The sequence below is a fragment of the Lissotriton vulgaris genome, chromosome 2_1, assembly GCF_964263255.1.
Source record: "Lissotriton vulgaris chromosome 2_1, aLisVul1.2, whole genome shotgun sequence".
Lineage (NCBI taxonomy): Eukaryota > Metazoa > Chordata > Amphibia > Caudata > Salamandridae > Lissotriton > Lissotriton vulgaris.
The window spans coordinates 1,819,718,773-1,819,744,672 of NC_141687.1; the positions used below are offsets into that span (position 1 = coordinate 1,819,718,773).

The 25,900-nt window shown below is 45.0% G+C and overlaps 1 protein-coding gene across 3 annotated transcripts in view; it reads right to left on the reverse strand.

The window, feature by feature from the left end:
* Nucleotides 1–25,900, reverse strand: part of FRMD5 (FERM domain containing 5) — a 550,452-nt gene that overhangs the window by 153,941 nt on the left and 370,611 nt on the right. Inside the window, exons 1-4 of one of the 3 annotated variants that reach the window (XM_086957902.1) lie at nt 20,364–20,446; nt 17,540–17,618; nt 16,569–16,666; nt 547–670 (exon numbers count right to left, since the gene is read on the reverse strand). In XM_086957902.1, the coding sequence (XP_086814028.1) occupies nt 547–670; nt 16,569–16,666; nt 17,540–17,601 (284 nt within the window). In that variant the 5' untranslated portion in view covers nt 17,602–17,618; nt 20,364–20,446. Of the gene's footprint in view, nt 1–546; nt 671–16,568; nt 16,667–17,539; nt 17,619–20,363; nt 20,447–25,900 lie in introns of those variants that run through there. The other 2 variants (XM_086957901.1, XM_086957903.1) reach the window with 2 other exon arrangements.

Sequence of the window (25,900 nt, forward strand, 5' to 3'; positions counted from 1 at the left end):
GAGCAAAGACCCTTAGCCATGGATGAGACTCCTAGCCCCGGATGCCATCCTCAGCTAAGACTATGATATTAGTTTTTGAATAGGAGGACAGGAAATTAACCCCAGCATATGATTACAATCCTAAACTCAGCCGACTACATGTATTCCTAAGTCTAAAAACCAGAACTCCAGCCCAAAATGACGCCCCCCCTTAAGCCCAAGACAAAGACATCAGTTCAGGAGGACGATCCCAGAATGAGGACTAAAACTCAGAACAGTAATGTGAGACCAAGACATAATCCCCTTCCAAGGACAGGGACCCAATATTAGGACAAGGGCCCCAGTGTAAACCAAGACATAACCTGTAGAAATCCATCTTAGGTCATGGACCTTAACCTACGATGAGGACCTCGATACTTATAGAGGACCCCATCCCAGGGAGAACTCTAGCCTATGACAAGGATACCAGACCTTTAACAAGGCCTCTTCATGATAATTTCAGCCAAAGCCAAGGTGCCCCACCCCAGGAGATGAACCCCATCAAGAAACAAAGAGTTCTGGTCTTACCTGAGCTCTGCTTTGTGAATATCTGAGATCTTCCGCTCCAGTTTTTCAGAATGTTTCGGGAAGAACTGGAACTTGGAGCTGTATCCCTCAGGGTGCTTCCCTGGGTCATAGTCACCAATCTCAGCTGCAGCAGGGAAAATGTGCATATGAAGAAAATGCTGAAGTGGCCACTAGTGCATTAGAAGAGGTCATATGGAATTGGAGTACAGCTACACTGTTAGCAAGGCATGAGAGACCCACCATTCTGCATTCCTAAATGCTTTTATTTGGTATTGGTACTGTTGGCTATTGTGGGTGTGTGCCTTCTAAATAAATAATCTATCCTGCTACTACTACAGGTGACAACGGTATGATTTGTTTAGGAGGGTGGCAACTTCATTATAATTCTTATCATTGTCAAGTATAGTGTGTCTATAGAGCCGCATATTAGTTTGGTCTGTGTTACAATTTTCAACTACCAGGAATTTAAGTGTACTGAGGAAATAGCATTCTAAGAAACACTATGGAAGAATCAGTTTACTTGTCTTTTACAGTATAAACTAAGGGCATCCAGAGCATTGCATGACTCTGTGTAGGGCAGTGGGTCTGCTTCTGAAAATCGTTCTGTATCTCGCTTGGGACATTATGCCAGCATAGCGCCATCATAGGCCCCCTGTCCTGACTGAGTGACCAATCCCTTAAGTTAAGAGTATGAAATTCCTATTAACATCACTCCTCTGAACTTCTTTTAAGTTTACTTTTTAGTATTAAGGTGCATGGTTAAAATATGCATGTAATGGGACTCATTCCGAAGACATCCAAATTGAGTAGCCATTCATTCCACACCTCATGCTTCCATGTTCAGACACGAGTGTCAAAGTCTGTTTAGTATGTGGGTTCTCAAAGCAACCAATCTGGCTCACCATTTCCTTTAAAAAATGATAGTTGTGGTTATCTTATAGCAGTTGTTAAATATAATCACTTTAATGCTCCGAGTCATATTCTGGCAACATAATCACTACATGGGAAGTAGCAGAGTCCTCTTGAGTGATTTCCCATAAATATCATGGCACCTTACTGACTAGCCAAAGTCCTGTGTTTCAGTTCCGTTTTGTGTTTACCTAAAACTCAAATGCTTCTGAACTTCCTGGAATCCTGAACCAAAGTTGGTACAGCTGCTAAACAGCAAAGTTCAAAATGTGTGCACAGAAGAAATGAGGAAGTGTTTGATTTGGCCTTGATCAGTGTTATAGGTTTTGAAAGTTCAAATCTTTCTGCAGATTTCTAGTGTCGTTGTGCTAAGCAACCTGAAGCTCTGCACGAGACACGTTTAGGTATTGCATCCGGTATTGCAAGCTATGACCCACCAGTACTGCATCGTGTTCTAACCAGTGTCTTAAAATGGCAATCCACGTAGGAGTGTATTTCGATCATATCAGAGAGAAAAGGATGTCCAACCACTGTAGTGTCCCTCTGGCAATGAGGACACAGATATTCTCTTTGCTCCACCTTTATTGATCAACCCTTTCCCCTTAACGTCCCTACTCTAACTGCCGTTTTCCTTTTCCCCCACTCCTCCCTTTCCTGTCCCTCCCACATCTCCTCCCACCAGCTACTGGACTACTAAACCACGTTCTTACATCTCCCCTCTTCTTGAACAAATGCAACAGTCAATCATGCTGATAAAAGCTTGCTATTTCGGTGAGGGTGTGGGCATGTTTACAGTTCTTCAACCAGCCGTGCATATTTTCGAAAGGTTTGTTGCGCTTTCCAATAAGTTTCTGAGTTTTTTTTTGCTCTCGGACTCAACAAGATTATTGGGTCTCGGCTGAACATTGCCAGCTATGTCATTCTCACTAACCAGGGTCCTCGACGAATTGGCAAGGGTGTCTTTGACTGCGGATGGGCACTTTTAGAAACGTGACACATTTCTCGCAATCCACTCATTTTCAGACTCTGATGCAATTATAGTTCCCTCTGGTTGGGTGACTATTAATGACCCAGCTCGATAGCGGCAGTCTGTCTTCCTTTGTAGCTCTTGTTCGACTGACACCCGATCTCCTTCATGAGTGGATGGGGTTATGTCTTTCTTCCGAGCATCCGCATGTAATTTCACTTCTTTTTGTCTTTTCCGGTCAGAGTCAGCAATGTCCTCATGTTCAAAGTCATGCATATCAGACGGTAAAGCATTATCTGAAATGTTTGTCCTGATTCGGTTCTGGGACTCATTTGCTGGCTCTGTTTGTCTCACCCACTCCCACTCCCACTCGCGTTTGGGAATGTTGAACTCTTTGACAATCCGGGCATGTGCATGTTCCTCTCTCATCCCTTTTTGTTTTGAGGATGATCTATCTCTGTCAACCCATTTTGCTTTCCCTGCAGAGTGATGTTTATGTTTATGTTTACGTAATTTGTATTGCACGACAAATACCCTGAGGTGTCTCGGCGCATTGAGAGCTTCATGGGGCAGGAGCCAGCTGGTGGAATCATTGATCGAATAGCCAGGTTTTCAAGGATCTGCGGAAAGCAATGAGAGTGGGGCAGGTTTTGATGGATGTGGGCAGAGAGTTCCAAAGTCTAGGAGTTGCCACCAGAAATGAGACAGTCCTTTTTTTCTAACATGGTTGGTAATGTCCCATATATTCGTTTTCCTTCTGCAAGCCCTTTGAGTCAGCCTTGCTGACCCCATCCAGGGTGACGGTATATTATTCATGTCTTGATATAACTGTGACTGGCGTGACATGTTGCGTGGCGGGGTGATCAAATATTCTGAGTCATCGGCGTGAGATATGTTGCTCTGGACGGGGAGAACGTTCTCTGTTTCCATTGTGCATTCGGGTGATCGATGCCATGGGCGTTTTTGTGACCTTGATTCTGTTGACCCGAGTGATTGTACAGACATGCCTTCTGAATCAGAGGAGTCTTTTACTGATTTCCTTTGAGAACGTTCTTTTGGGTGCGTCTTGACTGGCAAGTTCCTTGAGCTGGTAGGCTGTGACGAACTGCTCTTGGAGTCGGAGCTATCTTTGGGACATTTCTTCGGGTACATCTCTCGAAGGGTCTTTTGTGCTATTGCAATGGAGAGATTATTTGATAGCCATGCGTTTATTTCTTTTGTTTGATCCCAGGGCATTTTGTCTCTGCCTCTCTCTTATGATGTTAATTGTCTCCTCTCAGTTTCCTCGTTGTCACGGTTGTCTTGAGTGTATTTGCCTACCCCTTTCCGGTGTCTGAGTGAATCCCCCCGTCTTATGTGGTCTGTTTCTTCGTCTCGCTTGTTGGATGCACTGACATCTGTGCCAGGGGTGTGATGTCTCCCACTGCTTGATGCTTCTTCGGATTACTCTATGAAGTTTGATGAATAGTGGGTTGCTCGGGTGTGTTCGGGTGCCAGTTTCTAGGGTTGAACAACACAAAGTACCCAAACCACAGTGACTCAATACGTTTTTTTGATACAGGGTAAGAAACCAATTTATTGTCGCTTCCCTAGACACCATTTTTTTGTGTCAATCATTTTGTATTTTTTATATTTTCAAAAAATTGCTGACAGAAAAAGACATTGATTGCAAATATTTACAAGGCTAAACAAACATTAAAGGCAAAGACTATTTACACATTTAGAAACCGTTATGTCACACATTAGAAAGTATTCTCACATCAGACATTAAATAAAACAATTATTGAAAAAATAATACAAACATTTTTATCACAAACAACAAAAAATTGCAAACACTGAATGTGAGAAACTAGGGGTTGGGAGGATAGAATATAAGTAATTAAATGACTTATATATATTTTAATGCTGGACCAGCCGGTCCTAGCTTTTGTACAACAATGATACTTTGTATCTCCCAAACAACACTGCCGACGCGTTTCTAGACCAGACTGGAGTCACTGGTCTGTCATCAGGGCTGTATGTGTCTTGTATCTGTAGGATACAAAAGCAATGTTTTGCTTAGTCTAGTGTGTGGGCTCCTTATTACCATGAAGTAGCTATAATGACGGTGTGCGCTACATACCAAGGCTGCTCAATGTAGAATTTCAGAGGGGGTCTTTTGGAGGTCCGTTTAAATGAATAGCGTGGCCGAACAGAGAAGCCTAGAAAGATTTTAAGGATGTTTTTTAATTACATGATTGAATCATTCATTATGCTAGTGGCTGAGTCAGTTTGGGGAAGTGAAAGCGTACCTTTTACTTTGGGTAGGACCTAACCCCTTTTGTTCCCAAAAGTTTCTAGGGTTGGCATGACTGGTCCAGTCTTCTGTAGTTTGTCTTTCCTTCATACTTGTTGAGCAGGCTGTCATCTGTGCCATTTGTGTGGTCTGTCCTACGTGATGCTTCTTCAGAATAGTTTGTAACGTTTGTTGAATGACTCCTTGAAGTTGAATGACTCCTTGAGGTTATATCAGTGAGACTGTCATACTCCTGGATAATCCTGGTCTTTTGTTTGCCATCCTCCACTGTCGTTTGTATTGTTTAATCGGAGTATTTCATGTCACTTTGTCTCTCCTGCTGTCTTACCTCTAGTCTGCCTTTGCCCTCCCTCTTTGTGGTTTTGTTTGTTTCTTGGGCTTTATTCACAGACATGAGAGATGTCTCCTTTCTTTTATCTTCCTTTCTTGCATTAAGGTGTAATTCTTTTGATAATTCTCTTGCTTTGGCCCGCTCTCCAGCTTCGGCCCTTCTGATGATTTCCTTTAGCGAGAACTGCCTTTGAAGGATCTTGCGCTTTGTGTCAGGTATTGAACAGCCTTCGATTACCCGGAGTCGAATTGCTTCCTTGTTTGTGAATGTATTGAAATGGCAGTAGTGCACCAGACTTTGTAACCTTGTTATGAAGTTTGGTAATGATTCCCCGGGTTCCTCCTGTGCTGCGTAGAAGACGATGCATTCATGATCCACGTTTTCCTTTGTGTTGAAATGAGCGCGTAGCGTCTCTTTGAGTTTTCCATATGTCTCTGTGTCCTTTGCTGAAAATGTTCTGATTAGGCGTCGGCCTTCGTGACCCACCAGCTGAAGTAGTAGTAGCCGACGTTTTCCATCTCCTCGCTCACCAGTTGTTGCAAGAAAATCATCCAGTGACTCCAGCCACCGGTTCCATTTGGGACCCAAACTCTGGGTGCCGGTCTGTGTCACTGGGGGTGGTACTCCAATGCAGGGGTTAGATTTTGGTGTGTCTTTTTTCACCGACATGATGGTGGAATGTGCTAGTATGAAAATGTCACAGGACTGTTCACGATGCTTCCCGTATTATTTGCTGACCCTCTTCGGTCGAGATCTTGCGTATAGTTGTTTTCCTTTGATTTTTGGGAAAACTCACTCACAGGTGACCACTGTATTGTGTCCGCCAGCTTCACCTTTTCCTTATAGAGATGTTTCAGCTTTTATGTCTGTCTCAGTAGGCTTCAGTGAGGTAGACTTGGATTGCCTGAGTTCACAATGGTCGCCACTCAGCTGCAGGTGATTTATGCTTCCTCAGCACTGGTACTTGTCGACATCGACATCTTACTCCTTTTCTCAAGACTTACGTGGGTAACCAGCCACTTTTGTTGATGAGAGAAAGCTTCCTTGACACTTTGTTTACTCGTGTTTCTAGATCATTTATTTTCTTTCTTCCTTTAATTTCAGTTACTTATCTTCACTTGGTGCTGAAAATTTACTTCGGGACTTGCACTTGTTCGTTAGAATCGGGTTTTGCATTTGCTTGTGCTTGTTGCATTCGAGACTTGTATTTACTCGTGCTTGTTGCATTCAGGACTTGCATCTGCTTGTGCTTATTGCACTCAAAACTTGCATTTGCTTGTGCTTGTTGCATTCGGGACCTGTATTTACTCGTGCTTGTTGCACTTAGGACTTGCATCTGCTTGTGCTTATTGCATTCAAAACTTGCATTTGCTTGTGCTTATGAGTTCAGATCTTGCATTTGCCTGTGCTTATTGCATTCAAAATTAGCATTTGCTTATGTTTGTTGAATTCAACCCTTGCATTTGCTTGTGCTTATTATATTCAGAATTTGCATTTGCTTATGCTTGGTGACTTCAGAGCTAGTACTTGCTTGTGCTTGTTGAAATTACAGTTGCCTGACTTCAAGATGGCCGCTCAATATCCCTGACAGGGGATAGGAGCAGGCGCCTGACCTCAAGATGGCCGCTGCTCTTGAAATCTCGTTTTCGACGAGATTTGGGTCCAATTGGCATTCCCCAGCCTCAATTCCTCGATCGGGCACTCACCGGGCGTGTGAGCGCTGTGCTGGGCCTCTTGTCTTCGCGTGGCCTCCCTCTTCTATTCAGCAGGACCTTTCACTCAATAGGTATGACCGGGGTGGGCTCCCGACGTCAATACCTCGGCGCACATTTGCACGCATCTGGGGTGAGCACCCAGTCGATAGCGCACGATCGTGCTGCAGGGGACAACGCTCCACGCAGCTTCCAGGCCACGGAGCTTGGTTTTCGAGTGCCGCGATGCCGTCGATGCAGGATCCGCCGCGGCACTCACTCAGCAGGCGCTCTCGTTGAGACAGCAACTTTCACCACGCGCCGCCTTGGGACAGGGTCGCCGGCTTCAGGGACTAGCACAGAGGCACAGTGCAGTCCATCCCACCCTCGTCGCCAGTTGTAGTGTCCCTCTGGCAATGAGGACACTGGACACAGGTATTCTCTTTGCTCCACCTTTATTGATCGACCTTCTAACTGCCGTTTTCTTTTTCCTCCGCTCCTCCCTTTCCTGTCCCTCCCACATCTCCTCCCACCAACTACTGGACTGCTAAACCACGTTCTTACAACCACATGAAAATCTATGCGTGTGTCCGAAAGAAAGTTCGCTATCAGCAATCATCTATACAAGTATATTTTTAAGTGCTTTTGAAACTATGAAATATGTTGTAAAACTTCCAAGCTGAGCACAATTGGGCCTCATTCCACGTCTGGACTTTTAGGTGAATATACACGTTGGGAGCTGAAGGGCAGAGTCAAACCTCCTCTATAACAAGGTGAACAAGTGCTGGATGGATTCTTGCAGAGAGAGGAGTAAGTGTCTCCATTAAGAAACAGGACCTCTAGTTTATCTTCCGGTTACACCCCAATGGTCAGGCTAGTCACTTTTAAACGATTCAGGAAAGGGGGTGGTGATGAACAGAGTGTCTGAATTAAGCAGACCACTCTTACCCAGTCCAAAGATCAGGGCTTGATCCATCACCGTTTTTTAGCTCACTGCACCATCCCAGCTCAAAACTTGGCTATATGCAAATTAGTCTGACCCTGGCCCAGTACATCATGGGAACAGGGCAGACCAAACTACCAAGCCAATTCTTATACTGGGAAGGAAACAAGCTACCGGGGACCGGTTTCTGGCATTTAAGCCGTCTTCGGCCCGGCTTGCTTGATTCCTGATGGTGCAATGAGCTAGGGACTCACATCTGAGTATACCCTTCCACGCTTATGGTGGACAAAAATGATTCAGGAAAGGGGGTGGTGATGAACAGAGTGTCTGAATTAAGCAGACCACTCTTACCCAGTCCAAAGATCAGGGCTTGATCCATCACCGTTTTTTAGCTCACTGCACCATCCCAGCTCAGAACTTGGCTATATGCAAATTAGTCTGACCCTGGCCCAGTGCATCATGGGAACAGGGCAGACCAAACTACCAAGCCAATTCTTATACTGGGAAGGAAACAAGCTACCGGGGACCGGTTTCTGGCATTTCAGCCGTCTTCGGCCCAGCTTGCTTGAATCCTGATGGTGCAATGAGCTAGGGACTCACATCTGAGTATACCCTTCCACGCTTATGGTGAACAAAAATGATTCAGGAAAGGGGGTGGTGATGAACAGAGTGTCTGAAATAAGCAGACCACTCTTACCCAGTCCAAAGATCAGGGCTTGATCCATCACCGTTTTTTAGCTCACTGCACCATCCCAGCTCAGAACTTGGCTATATGCAAATTAGCCTGACCCTGGCCCAGTGCATCATGGGAACAGGGCAGACCAAACTACCAAGCCAATTTTTATACTGGGAAGGAAACAAGCTACCGGGGACCGGTTTCTGCCATTTCAGCCGTCTTCAGCCCGGCTTGCTTGAATCCTGATGGTGCAATGAGCTAGGGACTCACATCTGAGTATACCCTTCCACGCTTATGGTGGACAAAAATGATTCAGGAAAGGGGGTGGTGATGAACAGAGTGTCTGAATTAAGCAGACCACTCTTACCCAGTCCAAAGATCAGGGCTTGATCCATCACCGTTTTTTAGCTCACTGCACCATCCCAGCTCAGAACTTGGCTATATGCAAATTAGTCTGACCCTGGCCCAGTGCATCATGGGAACAGGGCAGACCAAACTACCAAGCCAATTCTTATACTGGGAAGGAAACAAGCTACCGGGCTACAAGTGGTCTGCTTAATTCAGACACTCTGTTCATCACCACCCCCTTTTCTGAATAGTTTTTGGCCACTATAGGTGTGGCAGGGTATACTCAGACATGAGTCCCTTTCTCACTGCACCATCAGGATTCAAACAAGCCGGGCCGAAGAAGGCTGAAATGCCAGAAACCGGTCCCCGGTAGCTTGTCTCCTTTCTGGTGAAGAATTGGCTTGGTAGTTTAGTCTGCCCTGTTCCCATGATGCACTGGGCCAGGGACAGACTGATTTGCATATAGCCAGGTTCTGAGCTGGGATGGTGCAGTGAGATAAATAACGGTGATGGATCAAGCTCTGATCTTTGGACTGGGTAAGAGTGGTCTGCTTAATTCAGACACTCTGTTCATCACCACCCCCTTTTCTGAATCGTTTTTGGCCACTATAGGTGTGGCAGGGTATACTCAGACATGAGTCCCTTTCTCACTGCACCATCAGGATTCAAGCAAGCCGGGCCGAAGAAGGCTGAAATGCCAGAAACCGGTCCCCGGTAGCTTGTCTCCTTTCTGGTGAAGAATTGGCTTGGTAGTTTAGTCTGCCCTGTTCCCATGATGCACTGGGCCAGGGACAGACTGATTTGCATATAGCCAGGTTCAGAGCTGGGATGGTGCAGTGAGATAAATAACGGTGATGGATCAAGCCCTGATCTTTGGACTGGGTAAGAGTGGTCTGCTTAATTCAGACACTCTGTTCATCACCACCCCCTTTTCTGAATCGTTTTTGGCCACTATAGGTGTGGCAGGGTATACTCAGACATGAGTCCCTTTCTCACTGCACCATCAGGATTCAAGCAAGCCGGGCCGAAGAAGGCTGAAATGCCAGAAACCGGTCCCCGGTAGCTTGTCTCCTTTCTGGTGAAGAATTGGCTTGGTAGTTTAGTCTGCCCTGTTCCCATGATGCACTGGGCCAGGGACAGACTGATTTGCATATAGCCAGGTTCTGAGCTGGGATGGTGCAGTGAGATAAATAACGGTGATGGATCAAGCCCTGATCTTTGGACTGGGTAAGAGTGGTCTGCTTAATTCAGACACTCTGTTCATCACCACCCCCTTTTCTGAATCATTTTTGGCCACTATAGGTGTGGCAGGGTATACTCAGACATGAGTCCATTTCTCACTGCACCATCAGGATTCAAGCAAGCCGGGCCCAAGAAGGCTGAAATGCCAGAAACCGGTCCCCGGTAGCTTGTCTCCTTTCTGGTGAAGAATTGGCTTGGTAGTTTAGTCTGCCCTGTTCCCACGATGCACTGGGCCAGGGACAGACTGATTTGCATATAGCCAGGTTCTGAGCTGGGATGGTGCAGTGAGATAAATAACAGTGATGGATCAAGCCCTGATCTTTGGACTGGGTAAGAGTGGTCTGCTTAATTCAGACACTCTGTTCATCACCACCCCCTTTTCTGAGTCACCTTTAAACAGCATGCTAAAGTACCCCCTCATCTGGGGAGGATGGGTGTATAACCCTATAAGGGGGAATCTGTCTGAAAATCCTGGCAGATGCATTCCATATTTTCAAAGTCGATGCAGTGGTGATCCTGAGGTTGTTCTGGATATGTTTGCCTTTTTGTATGCTCACAGAGCTTCCTAAAAGGATAATTTAGTTGTCTTCCATGCTGTGTTTTTTCAGAGTTGAATGACTCTCATAGATGTTTGGCACAGAGGAATATTTGGTATTAACCCCTTGCATGCTGATGACGGCCCCCAGCCGTCATGCACTACGGTGCTCGTGTGCTGATGACGGCTGGGGGCAGTCATTAACCCGCCCATTCGCGATGCTGCCGCACAGGCGCAGAATCGCGGCCTCATGGAAGGGGTTAAAGGTGTTCAGTTTCAGGGTTGAAGATAGACCAGGTCTTATGTGTTTTCGACCTGAGGTCAAGGAGTTGTTTTTCGGCACAGTTGGAGAGGAACTTCACCTTGCGAACAAGAATCTTTGTATGTTGAGGCAATCAATGCTGGTTTCTGTTGGACGGCTGACTGCGTTGAAATGACAAAGTCCGTTTTTGGGCACTTAGTGATGAACTATCTAGGCCGATGCCAATTCGGAGTGGATAAATGTAGTCTTCTGTGTTGGGCAAGGCAGAACAGTTTTGGAAACACCAAAGAGGGATGGTGCTCCTTTTCCAAATAATCACCCGAATCGGTAACCTGCTAAGTCTGGCAGACTGCTTACTCGACGTCAGCAGGTTTAGCTTCGGAACTGGGGGCCAAATCCGGTTAATGATTGCAACCCAATTTTGATCACAATTACATTGCGCATTACAACCAGAATGGTTCTCTCTGCATGTTCAGGGTGCCTGGAAAGAACTAAGCAAAAGCCTGACATCCAAAGTTGTCATGACCCTATGGTAGTCACACTTCCCGTGGAGCACCACAGATACAGATTATGACTTAATGGTGCTATGTCCTTCTACACCCAGAAAAGATGGAAGAGAAACATAATGTGTTGACATTTGGAGTCATTGTAAGCACTGATAAAGAAAATGTAGATAGTGACGAGCCACGCTTTTACTGCTTTGTTCGTGTGTGTGCTTTCAAATTTGAGAGTTCATAAAGCAATCTGAAGATGGTGCCTAAGTGTGAGGCATTGTGGATGTAGGTGCCAAGTCAAAATGAGTCATTCAAACAGTTTCTATAGCTGATGATCAAAACACCTTGTCCAGTATGTTTTCCTAAGCTCAGTGGTTAGATGCTAGGATGATATACAGTGTGTAAATTTAGAACTGGATGCATTGTTTTGGCATTTCATGTTTACATGCATTGTGAATAAGTAAAATACATATTCTGAATATGATGTGCACAGCATTTGGATTTATGTGCAATTTTCGAATTACATTTCCTTTTCTGCGGATTGTGTCATCTTTGTTGGTGTCGTCTCTTGGCATGTGTAACTATCTGATTTTGACTCTTAACTGCCCAGTGTTTTCACATGCGTTATGAGACAGAAGGAGGGACCCCCTCCTTTCTGGTAAGTAAGACATTGTGATTGTTTTGTTTATGAGAATCGGCACTATTTTGTTGTGCAATTGTTTCTAGACAGTCCTTTCTGCAAACCCTTGTGTTTGCTGTTGCACTCTGATGACATCGTAGAAGCTTCTGTTTGGATTCTTTTGACTTTTTCCAGTTAATTCATCAGTGTACTACCCAGTCTATTAGAAAGCAGCCAGGATTTTGGTCACCATATTTGCTGTATCCCAGAATGAGCCAATGTGTGGTCTTCCACTGTTGTGGTGAGTCCTGTACTCTCTCAGTTAGACGCATTACATCCTCCAATCATCTGTGCTCGTGATCACTGACTACTGAATCATTCTTGTGAAGGTCTCATGCATATGCTTCTATGTGGTGTTATGTGAATTCCAAAAGCCGTCATGACCAACAGTGTCATTACCAAATTCACAAGAGATTGAGACATATCTTCTTCTGAATTGGCACTGTTCTTTTGTGTAAAGGGGGTGCCAGAAATGTATTTTGCTGTGTGCAGGCGAGGCATGATTTGTGAAATTTGACTGAGAAGCCCAACAGGTAGAAATATGTATTGTTCAGTTTGCGTTGCTTTTAATTCTCTTTAAGGAATTTGTCATTGGTATAAACAGACACCTGCTCACTAATCTATTTACATGTGCAGCCACCACTGCCTTAGATGCTGACTTCTGTCAAAATGTAGTACACAAAACGGATAATGTTTGCTACCTACTGCAGTGCAACAACTTTCTGTGTTTCAGGTGTATCAGAATATGGTCCTGTGCATTCTTTAGGATTAGACTTGCCAGGAGGGCCCACATCTCCAGCAATGGGATGAGCTGTTGTAACGTTCTCATCTTCTGTGTGTGACATATTGATTTCTGAGGTGATGGTCTGATATTGGCATTAATGTCCCATCCAACTTTGGTATGTGGAATATAAAGAAGAGACTTTTTGCCCTCTTTAAACCAACAGCATTTTTATATAAATCTCCGTTTTTCGGCGGAGTGTATATATATATATATATATATATATATATATATATATATATATGTATATATATATATATATATCGCTGCACGCTCGCTTGTATCCCAGAAAGCAGACGGCACTCAGAGCTGGATGTTTCCTTCAGTTTATTGACAGACCCCCGTCACCCCATCAAAAGACAAACGCGTTTCGCCGTGAAACGGCTTCCTCAGTGTCAAAAAAATATATATATATATATATATATATATATATATATATATATATATATATATATATATATATATATATATATATATATATATATATATGGGAAAGTTTCATGGTCTTGTTTTACTAGTGTACATGTTGTGGCTTCTTCACTTCTGTACAAACATTATTCAGTATCTGTACTCCATGATCTTCAGTACCTATAAGTCTGTTATGACCTCTTTCCAGACTTGATGGAATTATAACAGTCAACGCCCCCCCCCCCAAGTCTGCAAGTGATATGGTGCATATATACGGCTATTCGGCACATAAGGAGCTCTACATTTCTAACTATGTGGCCTCTTCCTCTGCTTCTAAAGGAATATCTTTCTGTTGGTGTACTGTGCTGCTAAGAACTTGAATAACCTTGTTTGTTAATGGTGGGTGGAAATGTCAGCTCGTGATGTGGTAACACCCCAGACAAAACATTTATAGGGACAAATTGCTTGTATGGACTTTGATGTTTCCCCAAGTCTGTTGAATACATTTGGAGGTAAGGACGTTTTAATCCAAATAATTAGTAAAATGGATCAGTCTCGGCCTCATTCTTAAGCTGGCTAGATGAACCACTGGCATACTTGAGGCCATTAGACCCAATGTCCTCTGAAAGCACTACACAGTGATCAACGATTTTAAGAAGAAATGAGGGCAAGTGTGGTATAGGCCAGAACCCTTATTGGAGGGTGGAAGATAAGCCATCCCCGCCGGAAGTCCCGCACAGCTCCTCTGAATGCCATTGTTAGCAATGGTGCGGAAGGGCTTTCTCTCCGACACAGACAGCCTGATCTGGAACATAGGCAGACTGCACTTTAACATGTTTGGGTTACAGGTTCTCTCCATACAAAAGCAAGTGCATGGCTACTACTCCCATCGCTTTTGTGAAGGGTCAGGGCTGAACCATCTCTGATTGGGGGCACCTTCTGCTAGGAATTTCATAATGAGACAGGAGATTGAAATAAGTAACGTTTAGGCCAAATGCCTACAGCTGTTAACCCTTCTGAAGAGCGAAGAGGATGTAGCAGGACAAGACTGATTGGATAAGAAGAGTGTAAACTGGTGGAGGTCGAGCTTCCTTCTGAGGCCAGTCGTTTTTTCCAAACACAAAGAACTGATGGTGAAATACCAAGTTCTTCTCTTTGTGGGGCACCATACTGATGGCCCCAGAACCTCAGTTTTGAAAGGCAACCAGAAGCTCCTAGACAGGGTGGAATGGGAGAGAACAGGGAAGATGGAAATCAGATACTGAGAACCCGAATCCAAAATCGGTTAATCAAGCTATAAGGAAAAACAAGTGTACTCTCATCTATGCAAGTGAATAAACAAGCCCTGAACCCGCACACAAACACCAGCTTAATAAGCTGGGTAACCAACATGTGAACAAAGTACAAGTGGGTGGGCAATGAGGTCCTTGCCTTCTCACCCTGTGAATTGTAGTAGGTGTACGATGCAGTTTAAATAGGTGCGGCTGAAACACACAATCTGTGGTGCATCAACAGTTTGAGGCCACTATATGCAGCATAATACTTTGAATTATTTGAGAAACTGTGATCATCCCTATCACAAGTACGATAGAACCAAGTTTGTCTCATATGCTGCAAAGACTCTAGGCCGGATTTAAATATAGGCGGAAGGCCCGTTTCACTGCCACAGCAACGGAGTAAATTACTCCATCACCCTAACGGAGATGCAGCCCACCTAATTTATAAATGACCATCAACCTGGTCATTTATAAAGTCTTAAAAGTGAACAGTCATGGCGGTTCCTGTCAATGCTTTTTGCAGTTTGGCACATCACATGGCGTTCCGTTACAATGTGGTCGTTACAATGCCTGCATTGTTAGAACGCGAGACCTTTACAACGCATTAAATTGACTTGCTGTAGGAGGCATGCTGGATTTAGGAATAGTATAATTTACTATTCCATCTCCAGCCTGCGCAACAGTAGGGAAGGTGTTGGAATAGTAAATTATACTATTCCTTATGTTAGAGCACCCCGACAGCAAGTCGATCTAATGACTTGAGTTGTAAAGGCATCGCGTTCTAACAACGCGATCGTTGTAATGACAGCATTGTAAAGGAACTGCAATGTGATGACTGTGTTGTAAATGCTGTCTCCCGCAGGACTCCATCAACATGACGGATCCTTGTACCAAACCGGTTTCTTTTAGATTTTCAAAATTCTATTTGATAAGAAAAAGATAATGCCCGCCTCTGTATTTTTTGTTTTTTACTTCCTTGGTGGTGCTGGACAGTTGAAAAAGCTATATGTCCACCCATTATAATTGGGGCACAGACAAACAGCCGATTTTCCAACCACCCTTACTCTGTCGAGCCGTCTGAGAAGTTTTGCTACAGCAATGACTGAGTAGTCACTGCTGTGGCGAAAACAATGGTTCGCTCGCATATAAATTGGGTGGTGGACCACTGTGTTGGCAGGAAAGGAATGCTGTCACTGTTGCCTCTCCGCCAATAAATAAATTGGTTGTTGTCACCTCCTTCTCTTATCAACAATAAGATTCTCAACAGTCGGCTTTAGAGATTTCTTTCCATATATCTACTTGGTCGACAGTTACAGGAGAAATCAGTGTCATTTTGTCCAGTGAGTTTCTGTCATGTTGTCAATAAACTTGAGTCCAACACATACACTTCTCTTATTAATAGCAACATTGGCAATTTATGCTTGCCTGTTTATGCTCTCACTTTTACCAACATGCAAGTAGAGTTCTTGGTCTTGACCAGGACGTGACACCTGTAGCTATGGCTCTCTATTTCCAAACATCATATTCTCGACAGGTGTGTGTCCTCTTTCCTTATGCTGTAAATGGTCTCCCTTGGTGGAGTTCTTTATCTAGTTGGCGGCAATGACAATGCAAGAAAGTCTGCATCACTTTGAGAAGACATTCTTAGTTTGTCTATGCCATTCTGTTTGACCAGGCTTTATTGAAGATGGCAGAGTCGGGATCCCTGTGCAAAATCACAACGTATTCTGTTCTAAAGAGAGCAGGAGATGTACCACTGAGCTATACAATCATGGAGTTATACACTCCTTGAAGTGACAGGCTTTTTTATGTGTTTATTAACTTGGCTTAAAAATGTTTGTCTATTTAAAGGTTTTATCCCAGAGTGTCACCGACCTCAAAGGTCTTAACATGTCTTTTGTAAGAATAACATTGTGTAAGTCACAGTGAAAATTTGTGATCAATAGAACTAAATCCAAGATGCAGAGCTAGAGAGGATGGGGCAAGGGCCGTGAAGGAGCAAAATCGAATGCTGGTCTGTTTGGGAATGAGAAGAATTAAAGTGTTTGTCACCGGTGCCTTGGAGCAATATTTTTTACATTTGTGCCACTCCCATATTCTAAGATGCACTGTTGTAAAAGACTTTGTGTTTGGCTCTTAGGTTCAAGGGGCCTGATCTATGTCACTCTCCCAAAAGACCTCACCTTGCAAGATGTAGGCTGCGAGTAATGCAGCATCTGAGGTCTTACACAAGAGGCGGCCATGGAAGAGATCCCTTTTAATCTGCAGGAAGACCAGGTACCTAGGAAGAAAAGAGAGCATTAGAGCATCAGTTCTCTTGAGGCCTGGTGGACAGGTAACTGTGCCCTTTTCATGCAGAGTCAGACATTAGCCACAGACATGCTGGGGGGTTGGAGGTTATGTTGAATGTGGTGATGCCCTGAGTAAGCATCTCTATAAGTCAGCCAGAGACTCAAGCAGGAGACACCAGATTGTACTAAATATGTAGCCCTGGTTGTGAAGTCATCTCTTACACTGGTTCAGCCTCTGTATGGCTCTACCATTGCCCGGTACGGTCCATGTATCACATCTCCTGCCAGGGGTGATATACCTCCTTCAGATACTGTTCTGCATTACACCTGCTCCCAGAGGTGGCACGCCTCACTCTGATTCAGTCCTGGCATCACACACGCACCTAGGGACTGGCTCCACTTCACATACGCTCTTAGCCATGGAGTATCTCACCTTAGTCTTGCCCTGGACTCACATCTTCTGTCAGAGGAGACGTAACTCCCAGGCACTGTCTCAGTAGCACACCTGCTGTCAGTGGAAGCGTGTCTTACCAAGGCACAATCCTGACACCACACAATCAACCAGTAAAGACATATCTTCCCCTGGCTCAGAATCAAATATGCTGTACTGTCCTAACATCACCCTGCTATCATTGAAGGCATAACATCCAGGCACTGCCCTGGCATCACACACACATTTAGTCAAGGCATCTCTTACCCTTGCTCAGTTTCACATACGCGACACATCTCACCCTGGGACAGTGCTTCAGATGAGGTGATTTTGCATAGCTTCTCTCGCAGTACATAATTGAAATGATGTTTAGACAATACACTGCCAAAGTTTGGGCAGACAATATATATAAAGCAAGCGATCCTGCTCTTACCTGGTGATTTCCTCTCTAAGTGCAGCAGGGTCAGTAGGATAAAATTTGACGCGGAAGCACATGGTGTATGGAGGCTGAGCTAAAGGACGGAGGGAAAGAAAGCAAAGTGGAAAAAGAAAACAGAAATAAAAGGAGACAGAATGAGAGAAAGATGGAGGGACATAAAGAGGAAGAATGAGAAAGAAGGAAGGGAGAGAGAAGAAAAAGTCAGAGAACAAAGTAGTTTCAAATGGTCACACACATCTTTGTACATACGGCACGGTCTGAGCTTCGACTGGTGCTTCAGTCAGTGACACACAGATGCACTAGAGACAAGGGGCTCCAAGGACTAAAGACAGACAAGGGACTCCAAGGACTACAGATAGACAAAGGCCTACAGATGAGAGCCTCCAAGGGCTAAAGACAAGGGACTCCAGGACTACAGACAAGTCGCCAAGAACTACAAACAAGGGACTCCAAGGACTACAGACAAACAAGGGACTCCAAGCACTACAGACAAGGGAGGCCGGGTACTACAGGCAAGGGACTCCAAGCACTACCGACAAGGAACTCCAAGCACTACAGACAAGGAACTCCAAGCACTACAGACAAGGAACTCCAAGCACTACAGACAAGGGACTCCAAGCACTACAGACAAGGGAGGCCGGGTACTACAGACAAGAGACTCCAAGCATTACCGACAAGGAACTCCAAGCACTACAGACAAGGAACTCCAAGCACTACAAGGAGCTCAAAGTACATCTAACGTGACCATTTCACTGCCAGCTGCAACACCAAAGACTCAACTTGGTCTGGCGCTCAGTGTTTTTTTTCTCTCACATTGTAATTCAGGGGTGTAACTATCAGTAGAGCAGCTTGGGCAGTAGTGCTGGGGCACAGGGGTTTGAGGGGCGCGGTGCATACTAAGTTCACCTGTTTTATACTACCAAAACTGGAGAAGGCCCATTTCCTTACATGCAGTAGGGTTACTGACATCTTGCTACAGCACTGTGCCCTAGTTCTGCTTTGTAAGGTTTTGCAAATTACACCATAATGTTTCTCAAAGTACAGTACTCAGTGGTATATTCCATGAGGGCCCTGGGCAGTACACAGGCCCCAAATAATCAATGGTATGCGCGAAGAAGGGCATTTGACTGGGGCACTAGTTTTCATTGGTGGGTGAGTGAAAAACATGATATCACTTGTGAGTGGGTACATTTTCTTCCATGAAAGTGGGTGGGTGGTGTTTCCCGCACTCGCTTTGCTGGATGTGCTACACCCACTCGTCACCTCTCTGTGCCTGGAGGAAACCCTCTATAAAGGGAGCTGACTCTAGTACCATAGAGAGGGACACCAAGCCATTGTATAGAGCGACTATTTAGTATTTTCACGAACTGTCGCATGGGCATGCGCTATGTCACGTGGGGGTCTTGGAGAATCTCTTCCAGTGCTTAGACTTGTGATCAGTTAAGAAGGTGTAGAACATTGATGTCAGGTGCTCCCTCAGATTTTATGTGGACAGAAAAAGTGGGGTGCCCTTTGGTGACCCGCTCTGCATCATCGAGGGTGACATGGATGCACAAAAGCCTGGATCCAAGACAACCCCTGCCAGGTGGGTCGCCTCATGCATCTCCTACTGCTGCTTTCTGCTGGGGACATCAGGGTGAATTTGTGGCATCCTCCTAGGAGATGTTGGTCATAGAGATCTGCAAGGCAGTTTGCATTCTGCAAGTTTTGCCCTTTTCTTTTACAGTGGTACAGAACTTGACCAAGAGGTCTTCAAACCCCATTCACTTAGATTCTATGGGTGCCCGATGCTGCTATTACTCCTCAATTTCTTTTATCCTAGCTGGTGGTAGAAGTAGGCTAAAGTTCTCATATTTCTTTACTTCTATCCTGTAGGACCTCTCCTACGTTCCTCTCTGCCATCATTAGAACCAGCACACCGATAGCCTCCTTTTAAAATGAGTAAACAGGCAGAGGTGTACACTTGCACAGAAGAATGGAGCATGGCTGTGCAATGGTCCTGGCCTGATAAGGCTCCGAAGCAGTTTCCAGTCACAGTAGTGGGACACAAGCTACTCCACAGGTAAAGGATAGGAGAAGTCCACGGTGGCAAGTAAGATCAACTTGACCTAATGAGCTAATTTTTCTGATAAAGTTGGAGTGTTCCACTAGAGCAAGATGCCTTGAGTCTTTGTTCCTCCCAACTTTATAACTTTATAATATCTGTTTTACTGTATGGGCAATGCCCCCTCACTCGTGATAGACTACTGGAACAACATGGTGATGTCTTGGATAATCTATAACAATAGTATGGAGTTTCTTCCAAGAAAAAACAAAAAGAGTTCGGGCAGATACTAGGGGAGCAAAAGGAGGTCTGCTCCCTTAGGAAAAAGAGTCCTACACACCTGAGGGGGTGTCATGCTTCATCACAGGGCGTGCACCTCGTCGGGCCAGTGCTGCAATGCCCTACAGGCACTCATAAGGGGGCTCTTTTTTTACAAAAGCTGTAAGTGAAGAGGGGGTGTGGGGTCCTTTTGTGTAAATTGATGTATAAAAGTGAATATGTAAAGGAAGGAGAATGTTAAAAAATGACTAAGTAGTCCTCTAAATCGGATTTTTTAATAGGAGAGTCTACTGGCCTGTTTAAAACGAGGGGCTATCACCCCACACAATGATCTATGATAGCTATTTAGTAAAAGGTCAACATGTTTCTTGCTGTTGGATAGTTGGCAATTCGCCAGGACAAAAGGTTCTCTTAATCTGCACAGTGATTGGAATCTAGTGATATCAAATGATGTCTAATCACAAAATGACCTAAATGTAGTGAGCTATTTGATACCTTAACATTGTTCCTTGTAAAAGGAGTGGCTGGCCTGTAAAAGAGAATAAAATCAAGATAAAAACCACCTACATATCACTAGTGGGGTGGTTGTATTATCATCTTGGTGTGGCATGCTTCAGAGCCATACAGCATGCTGCTATTAGTGGATGGCGCTTCAAGCACCGTGAAAAAGCAAGCCACACGACATGACAAATAAGTGACACCCTCTAAAACATTATCAGGTTATTAGATTTCATACACTGTGCTCAGAATGGGTATGGACTACCCAATTAAGGCAGTGATTTTGTCTCTTCCAGTAGGAGCAGTGAAAATGCTAATTTAGCATGCTAGAATTTAGAGAAGAAAATCAGATACAAAAGTTCATGGCAGAGGTCGAAAGCAGTGACCTGCATGTAAAAAAGGAAGTACTTACAAAGTCGAAGTGTGGACTCCATCCGACAACCTACCCCAAAACTGCTGCCTCTGGAGTGGAGGAGCAGGAATAAGGGTCATCTTCAGTGCCCCATCTGCAACAATTTGCAGGTGTGTAATTTGTTTATGTTGAATGGTACATCGAGACAGTGAAAAAGCTTTTGGTTGCATCGGTGCCATCTTAGGAGCTCTGAAGTGAACAGAATAGTTTAGTCGAAATACTCAGTGGGAGATGAATCGTGCCACAGGGGAAGTGCCCAATCACCGGTTGTAGATCCCATAAAGATCTTTGTTCAGTTCTTGTGGGATTGCGTGGACTAGTGTACACGAGCCTGTCTTCCAGACTGGAGGTGCGCCTGAAGGCAAACCGGGGTGGAGGTAATGATAGGTTCCCTGTTTGCAAGAGGTCCCAATGCTTTCTTATAATTTTGCGTATTCTGTTGTAATCAGGTGTGAAAGTGGTCACCCAAGTTAATATCTTCTCTTGTGGTCATGTGCATGTCTCCAATAAGGCTTCTCTGTTATTATTCCTGACACTTTTTTGCAGTTCTAATGTAGTTTGGTTGGTAATCCCTAGCCTCCAAACTGTTAGATAGCAGTTGTGCCTGTGTGTGAAAGTCTTGTGTGTTATTGAAGTTGCGGCGCAGTTGTTAGAACTGCCCGTAGGAAAGGTTATCCCTTAGTGATTTCAGGTGGCAGCTTCTGTACAGGAGAAAACTGTTGCAATCAATGCTTTTTTGTATATTCAGTAGTCTGTAGGCTATCCCCTCTGCGACAAATCATGAGGTCATGGAACGGGAGAAATGTTGCTGGAAAAGCGTAGGTAGGGGTTGAAGGTGTTGACCCAATCACAGACATTTTCACATGTTATCCTATCTCTTTTCCAGAAGATACGGATGTCTTCACTATATCAGCGCCAGAGTGAGATTTTGGTGCAGAAAGGGTGGGAGGCTCTTGGATAAGCCATGCAGACCTTGTTAACACTGGGATCAGGCAGTCTTACATACAAGGATTTGAGGCATATGGCATTCTTATCTATCTCTCTGTGACCTGGGAAACCCCTGTTTTTTAAGGTCTCTCTTATCTATAAATCCTTTATTTAGAAAATGACTTTTATGCTTTTTAGAAACTGTTCTGCGTTCAAATTCTGGACCACGTCTGATTGAGGACGTCATGGGAGTCAATGTTCAGATACTGAAAGTATTGTGTGTGGTGTGTTTGTGGCTATCCACGAATTAGATTCTACATTGGTATGGATGTTATTGGAGTCTTTTCGATAGACCCATTGGTGCTCATTCCAATTATTATTTAAAGTCTTGCTGTACGTGGATGACGGCATTTGGCTGCGGCGTCTCTGTTTGTATTTCAGCAAATATGTTCATCCAATGTTTGTTGACTTGGTGAATCTTTTTGTGGTGTTCACCTCATGAATATATTCATATTCAATTTTAAGGGTCTATTTCAACAGAATACCTTCATATGTAGAACCTCACTGGCTCTATCATCAGGCAACCTATACCTATTTCTAGACATTCTTTTGTCCGCACCAGGAGCATGCTAATAAGGCTGCAGTGACCAGGGCTGGATTACCCTCTCGTGGCTCTGCACATTGTAAACATGAGCTGGGCAGAGATACTTGTGAGAAGCCAGTGTTTGTTTATTGAAAGGCTATAATCTGGGCCAGCAGCAGATGGATAAGACTAGAGTGACCAGGGCTATATGTCCTTCTCACACCGTTACACACTATAAGCTTGAGACACTGTAAACATGAGCTGTGCAAAGATGCCTGCGAGGACCCAGACCCTGTTTATAAAAATGCTACAAGCTGTGCTCTCCAGTAGTCAGGGCTAGATGCCCCTCTTGCAACCCTGCACCCTTTAACACCTTGGCTGCTAGTGGTTTTCCCTTCCTGCGCTGACATTCCTTGAATCTCTCTATTCATGACGAGCTAAGCTCGTCATAAGCACAGCTCAACTGTGCCTCATGACGAGCTGAGCTCGTCATGAGCATGGAAGGGGTTAAACATCTGCTGTGCAGTGGCACGTGTCTAGTAGCAGCACCTGTAAATGGAAATGCTTTAGTCTGTCCCGGGAGGCAGACTGAAGGCTCCAGTAATCAGGGATGAATGACCCTCTCACAGGTCTGCACACGCTAAATATGAGCTGCGCTGAGGAGCCACTGAGACTATTCCCATTGGAGCAGGGTCAAGACTGGTTTGCATATGTCTGGGTCCAAACTGAGGTGGCATGGTGTTCAAAATAACAATGGACTGGGATACTGCCCCGAGGGATTACCAATGGCTGAAATTAATTCAAGCATCCCATCCATCACTTCTTTGTTTAATTTGGTTGTTGCCCTAAGTTGGATGAATATGCACAGATGTGAGTCCCCTGCATCTGTGTCACTGAAACCAAGCTATACCTGGCTGATGAGCCCAAACTAGGGCTAAACCAGTCATGGATTGCTTGTGTTCCAGTTCAGGAAGGAACTAGCCTGGCAGTCCGGGTTGGACTGGTCTGGTCCCTTTGGAGTAGGGTCATGACTGATTTGCATAGGCCTGGATCCAAACTTAGGCGGCATGGTGAGTGAAAAACGATGGATTGGGATTGGGCCCCAGTGATTGCCAGTGGCTAAGATTATTTAAAGCACTCCGTCCATTACCTTGCTGTTGCAGTCGATGCCCTAAGTGCGAAGGATATGCCCAAAGGTACACCCTGTGCTTACTGCGCCATTAGAATCAAGCTATACCCGACTGATGAGCCCTTGTCAAGGCGAAACCGGTCCTAGCTTGCTTGTATTCAAGCTGGACTGTTCCTATTGGAACAGGGCCAAGACTGATTAGCATATGGCTGGGTCCAAACTGAGGTGGCATTGTGGGCGAAAAATGATGGATTAGAATCTGGCCCAAACGATTGCAGTAGCTGAGATTAGTTTAAATATTACATTACATGTACACAATATTACATGCTGCAATTGACTCCCTAAGTGTGGTGGGTATGCCCAGTTTGGAGTCTTGTGATACTGTGCCACTGGATTTAAGCTATATGTGGCTGATGAGCCCTTATTAGGGCAAAACCGGTCCTAGGTTGCTTCCATTCTAGTTCAGGGAGGACTGGGATTGATAGTTCAGGATGGACTGTTCCTATTGGAGAAGGGTTTAGACCGATATACATATCGCTGGGTCCAAATTGAGGTCGCATGGTGTACATAATTACGATGGACTGGGATGGTGCCCCAGTGATTGTTAGTGGCTGAGATTAATTCAAGCATTCTATCACTTTAATGTATACTTTGGATTGTCACCCTGAGTGGGATAGGTATGCCCAGACGTGGGTCCACTGCACACTGTCGCTGGAACCAAGCTATACCTTGGTGATGAGCCATAACTAGGGCGAAACCAGTCCTTGGTTGTTTGTGTTCTGGTTCAAGGAGAACCTGGCCTGGCAGTTCGGGCTAGTCTGTCCCTTTTGCAGCAGGGTCAAGACTGATGATAAAAAATCCACCCGGGAAACTAAAGCTTCATTTTATGAGATCCGAATAAATAGGGCGACCAATGTTCAAAAGGAAACGTTCAAAATCCTGAAGGAACTAACTAAAAGAGCTCAGGATGCAGAAAGCAGCATAAACTGTGATACTTTCCAGAAATACTTTCTGGATAAAGTTGACACCATTATGCTCGAAATAAAAAGTATGGGGTACGGCCCAATCGAGCAGCAGACCACTCTAAACCCAGCTGCCAGCTGCCTATCATCATTTCCCCCTATGGACCCACTAATCCTCGAATTACTGATGAGGAAGACAAAATCTGGTTCCCCAGCAGATCCATGCCCCCCAAGAATTTTCTGCTTGGCACATCCTATTCTAGAGGACCATATCCTAGCCACACTAAATAAATCCTTGAGCACTGGCAGGCTCCCCACTAGCTTTAAAGAAGCTCGTGTAAGACCGCTGCTAAAGAAAGTGGGGGCAGATCCCAACGCCTTAAAAAACTATAGACCCATATCCCAGCTGCCTTTCCTGTCCAAAGTACTCGAGCAACATGTGCTAAAATCTCTGTCAAGCTTCCTGGAGCCTAACCACCTGCTCCATGAGAGGCAGGCAGGTTTCCACGCACATCACAGCACCGAGCTTGTCATGCTCTCGGTGCTGGACGAGCTCAGAAGGATGGCTGACAGTAAGAGACCGAGCGCCCTGATTCTGTTAGACCTATCAGCGGCGTTCGATACTGTCAGCCACACCCTTCTGCTGGACAGGCTGGCTGGGGTTGGGATTCAGGGCTTAGCTCTTCGGTGGCTGGAATCATTCCTATCTGGGAGAACCCAGAGAATCCAGATGGGAGATAGCATATCAGGAGTGGGAGGTCTGACTTGTGGTGTCCCCCAGGGCTCAGCACTATCCCCACTCCTGTTTAACCTATATCTGCAGCCTCTGATTAACAAACTAGCGGGGATGGGCTGTCGGGTGTTTAACTATGCCGACGACACAGCTGTTGCTGGGCATAGATGACACCGTACAAGCCCAGTCACACGCCCAGGACATACTCAGATACACAGTCCACTGGATGGCCACTAACCAGTTAAAAATCAACCCGGAAAAAACAGAGGTGCTGATAGTACCATCCAAGTGCTCCTCCTGGAGTGACATGTACTGGCCCCAGGAGCTGGGCCCAACTCCACAGCCAGCTGCCACAGTCAAAAGTCTTGGCATTAGGTTAGACAGTGCCCTTTCAATGACCAACCAGGTTTCCACCGTGGTTGGTACCTGCACTGGTCTTTTAAGACAGTTGCGCAAACTAGTTCCTCTCCTCTCCCAGTCGATGCTTCGCACAGTGGTTTCTGCCACCATAGTGTCAAGACTCGACTATGGAAATGCGCTCTACTTAGGCCTGCCAAAAATGCTAATAAACAGACTTCAGGTAGTCCAAAACGACGCCGCCAGACTCATTTTTAATCTCCCGAGGAGAGCGCATGCCTCTCCATTATTAAAGAGTCTACACTGGCTGCCAATCGGGCAGAGGTCCGTCTTTAAAAGCCTCTGTATAGCCCATAAAGCCATCTATGGGAAGGCCCCGGCTTACATCAAGGAACGGATTGAGACATATAGACCGGAAAGAAACCTCAGGT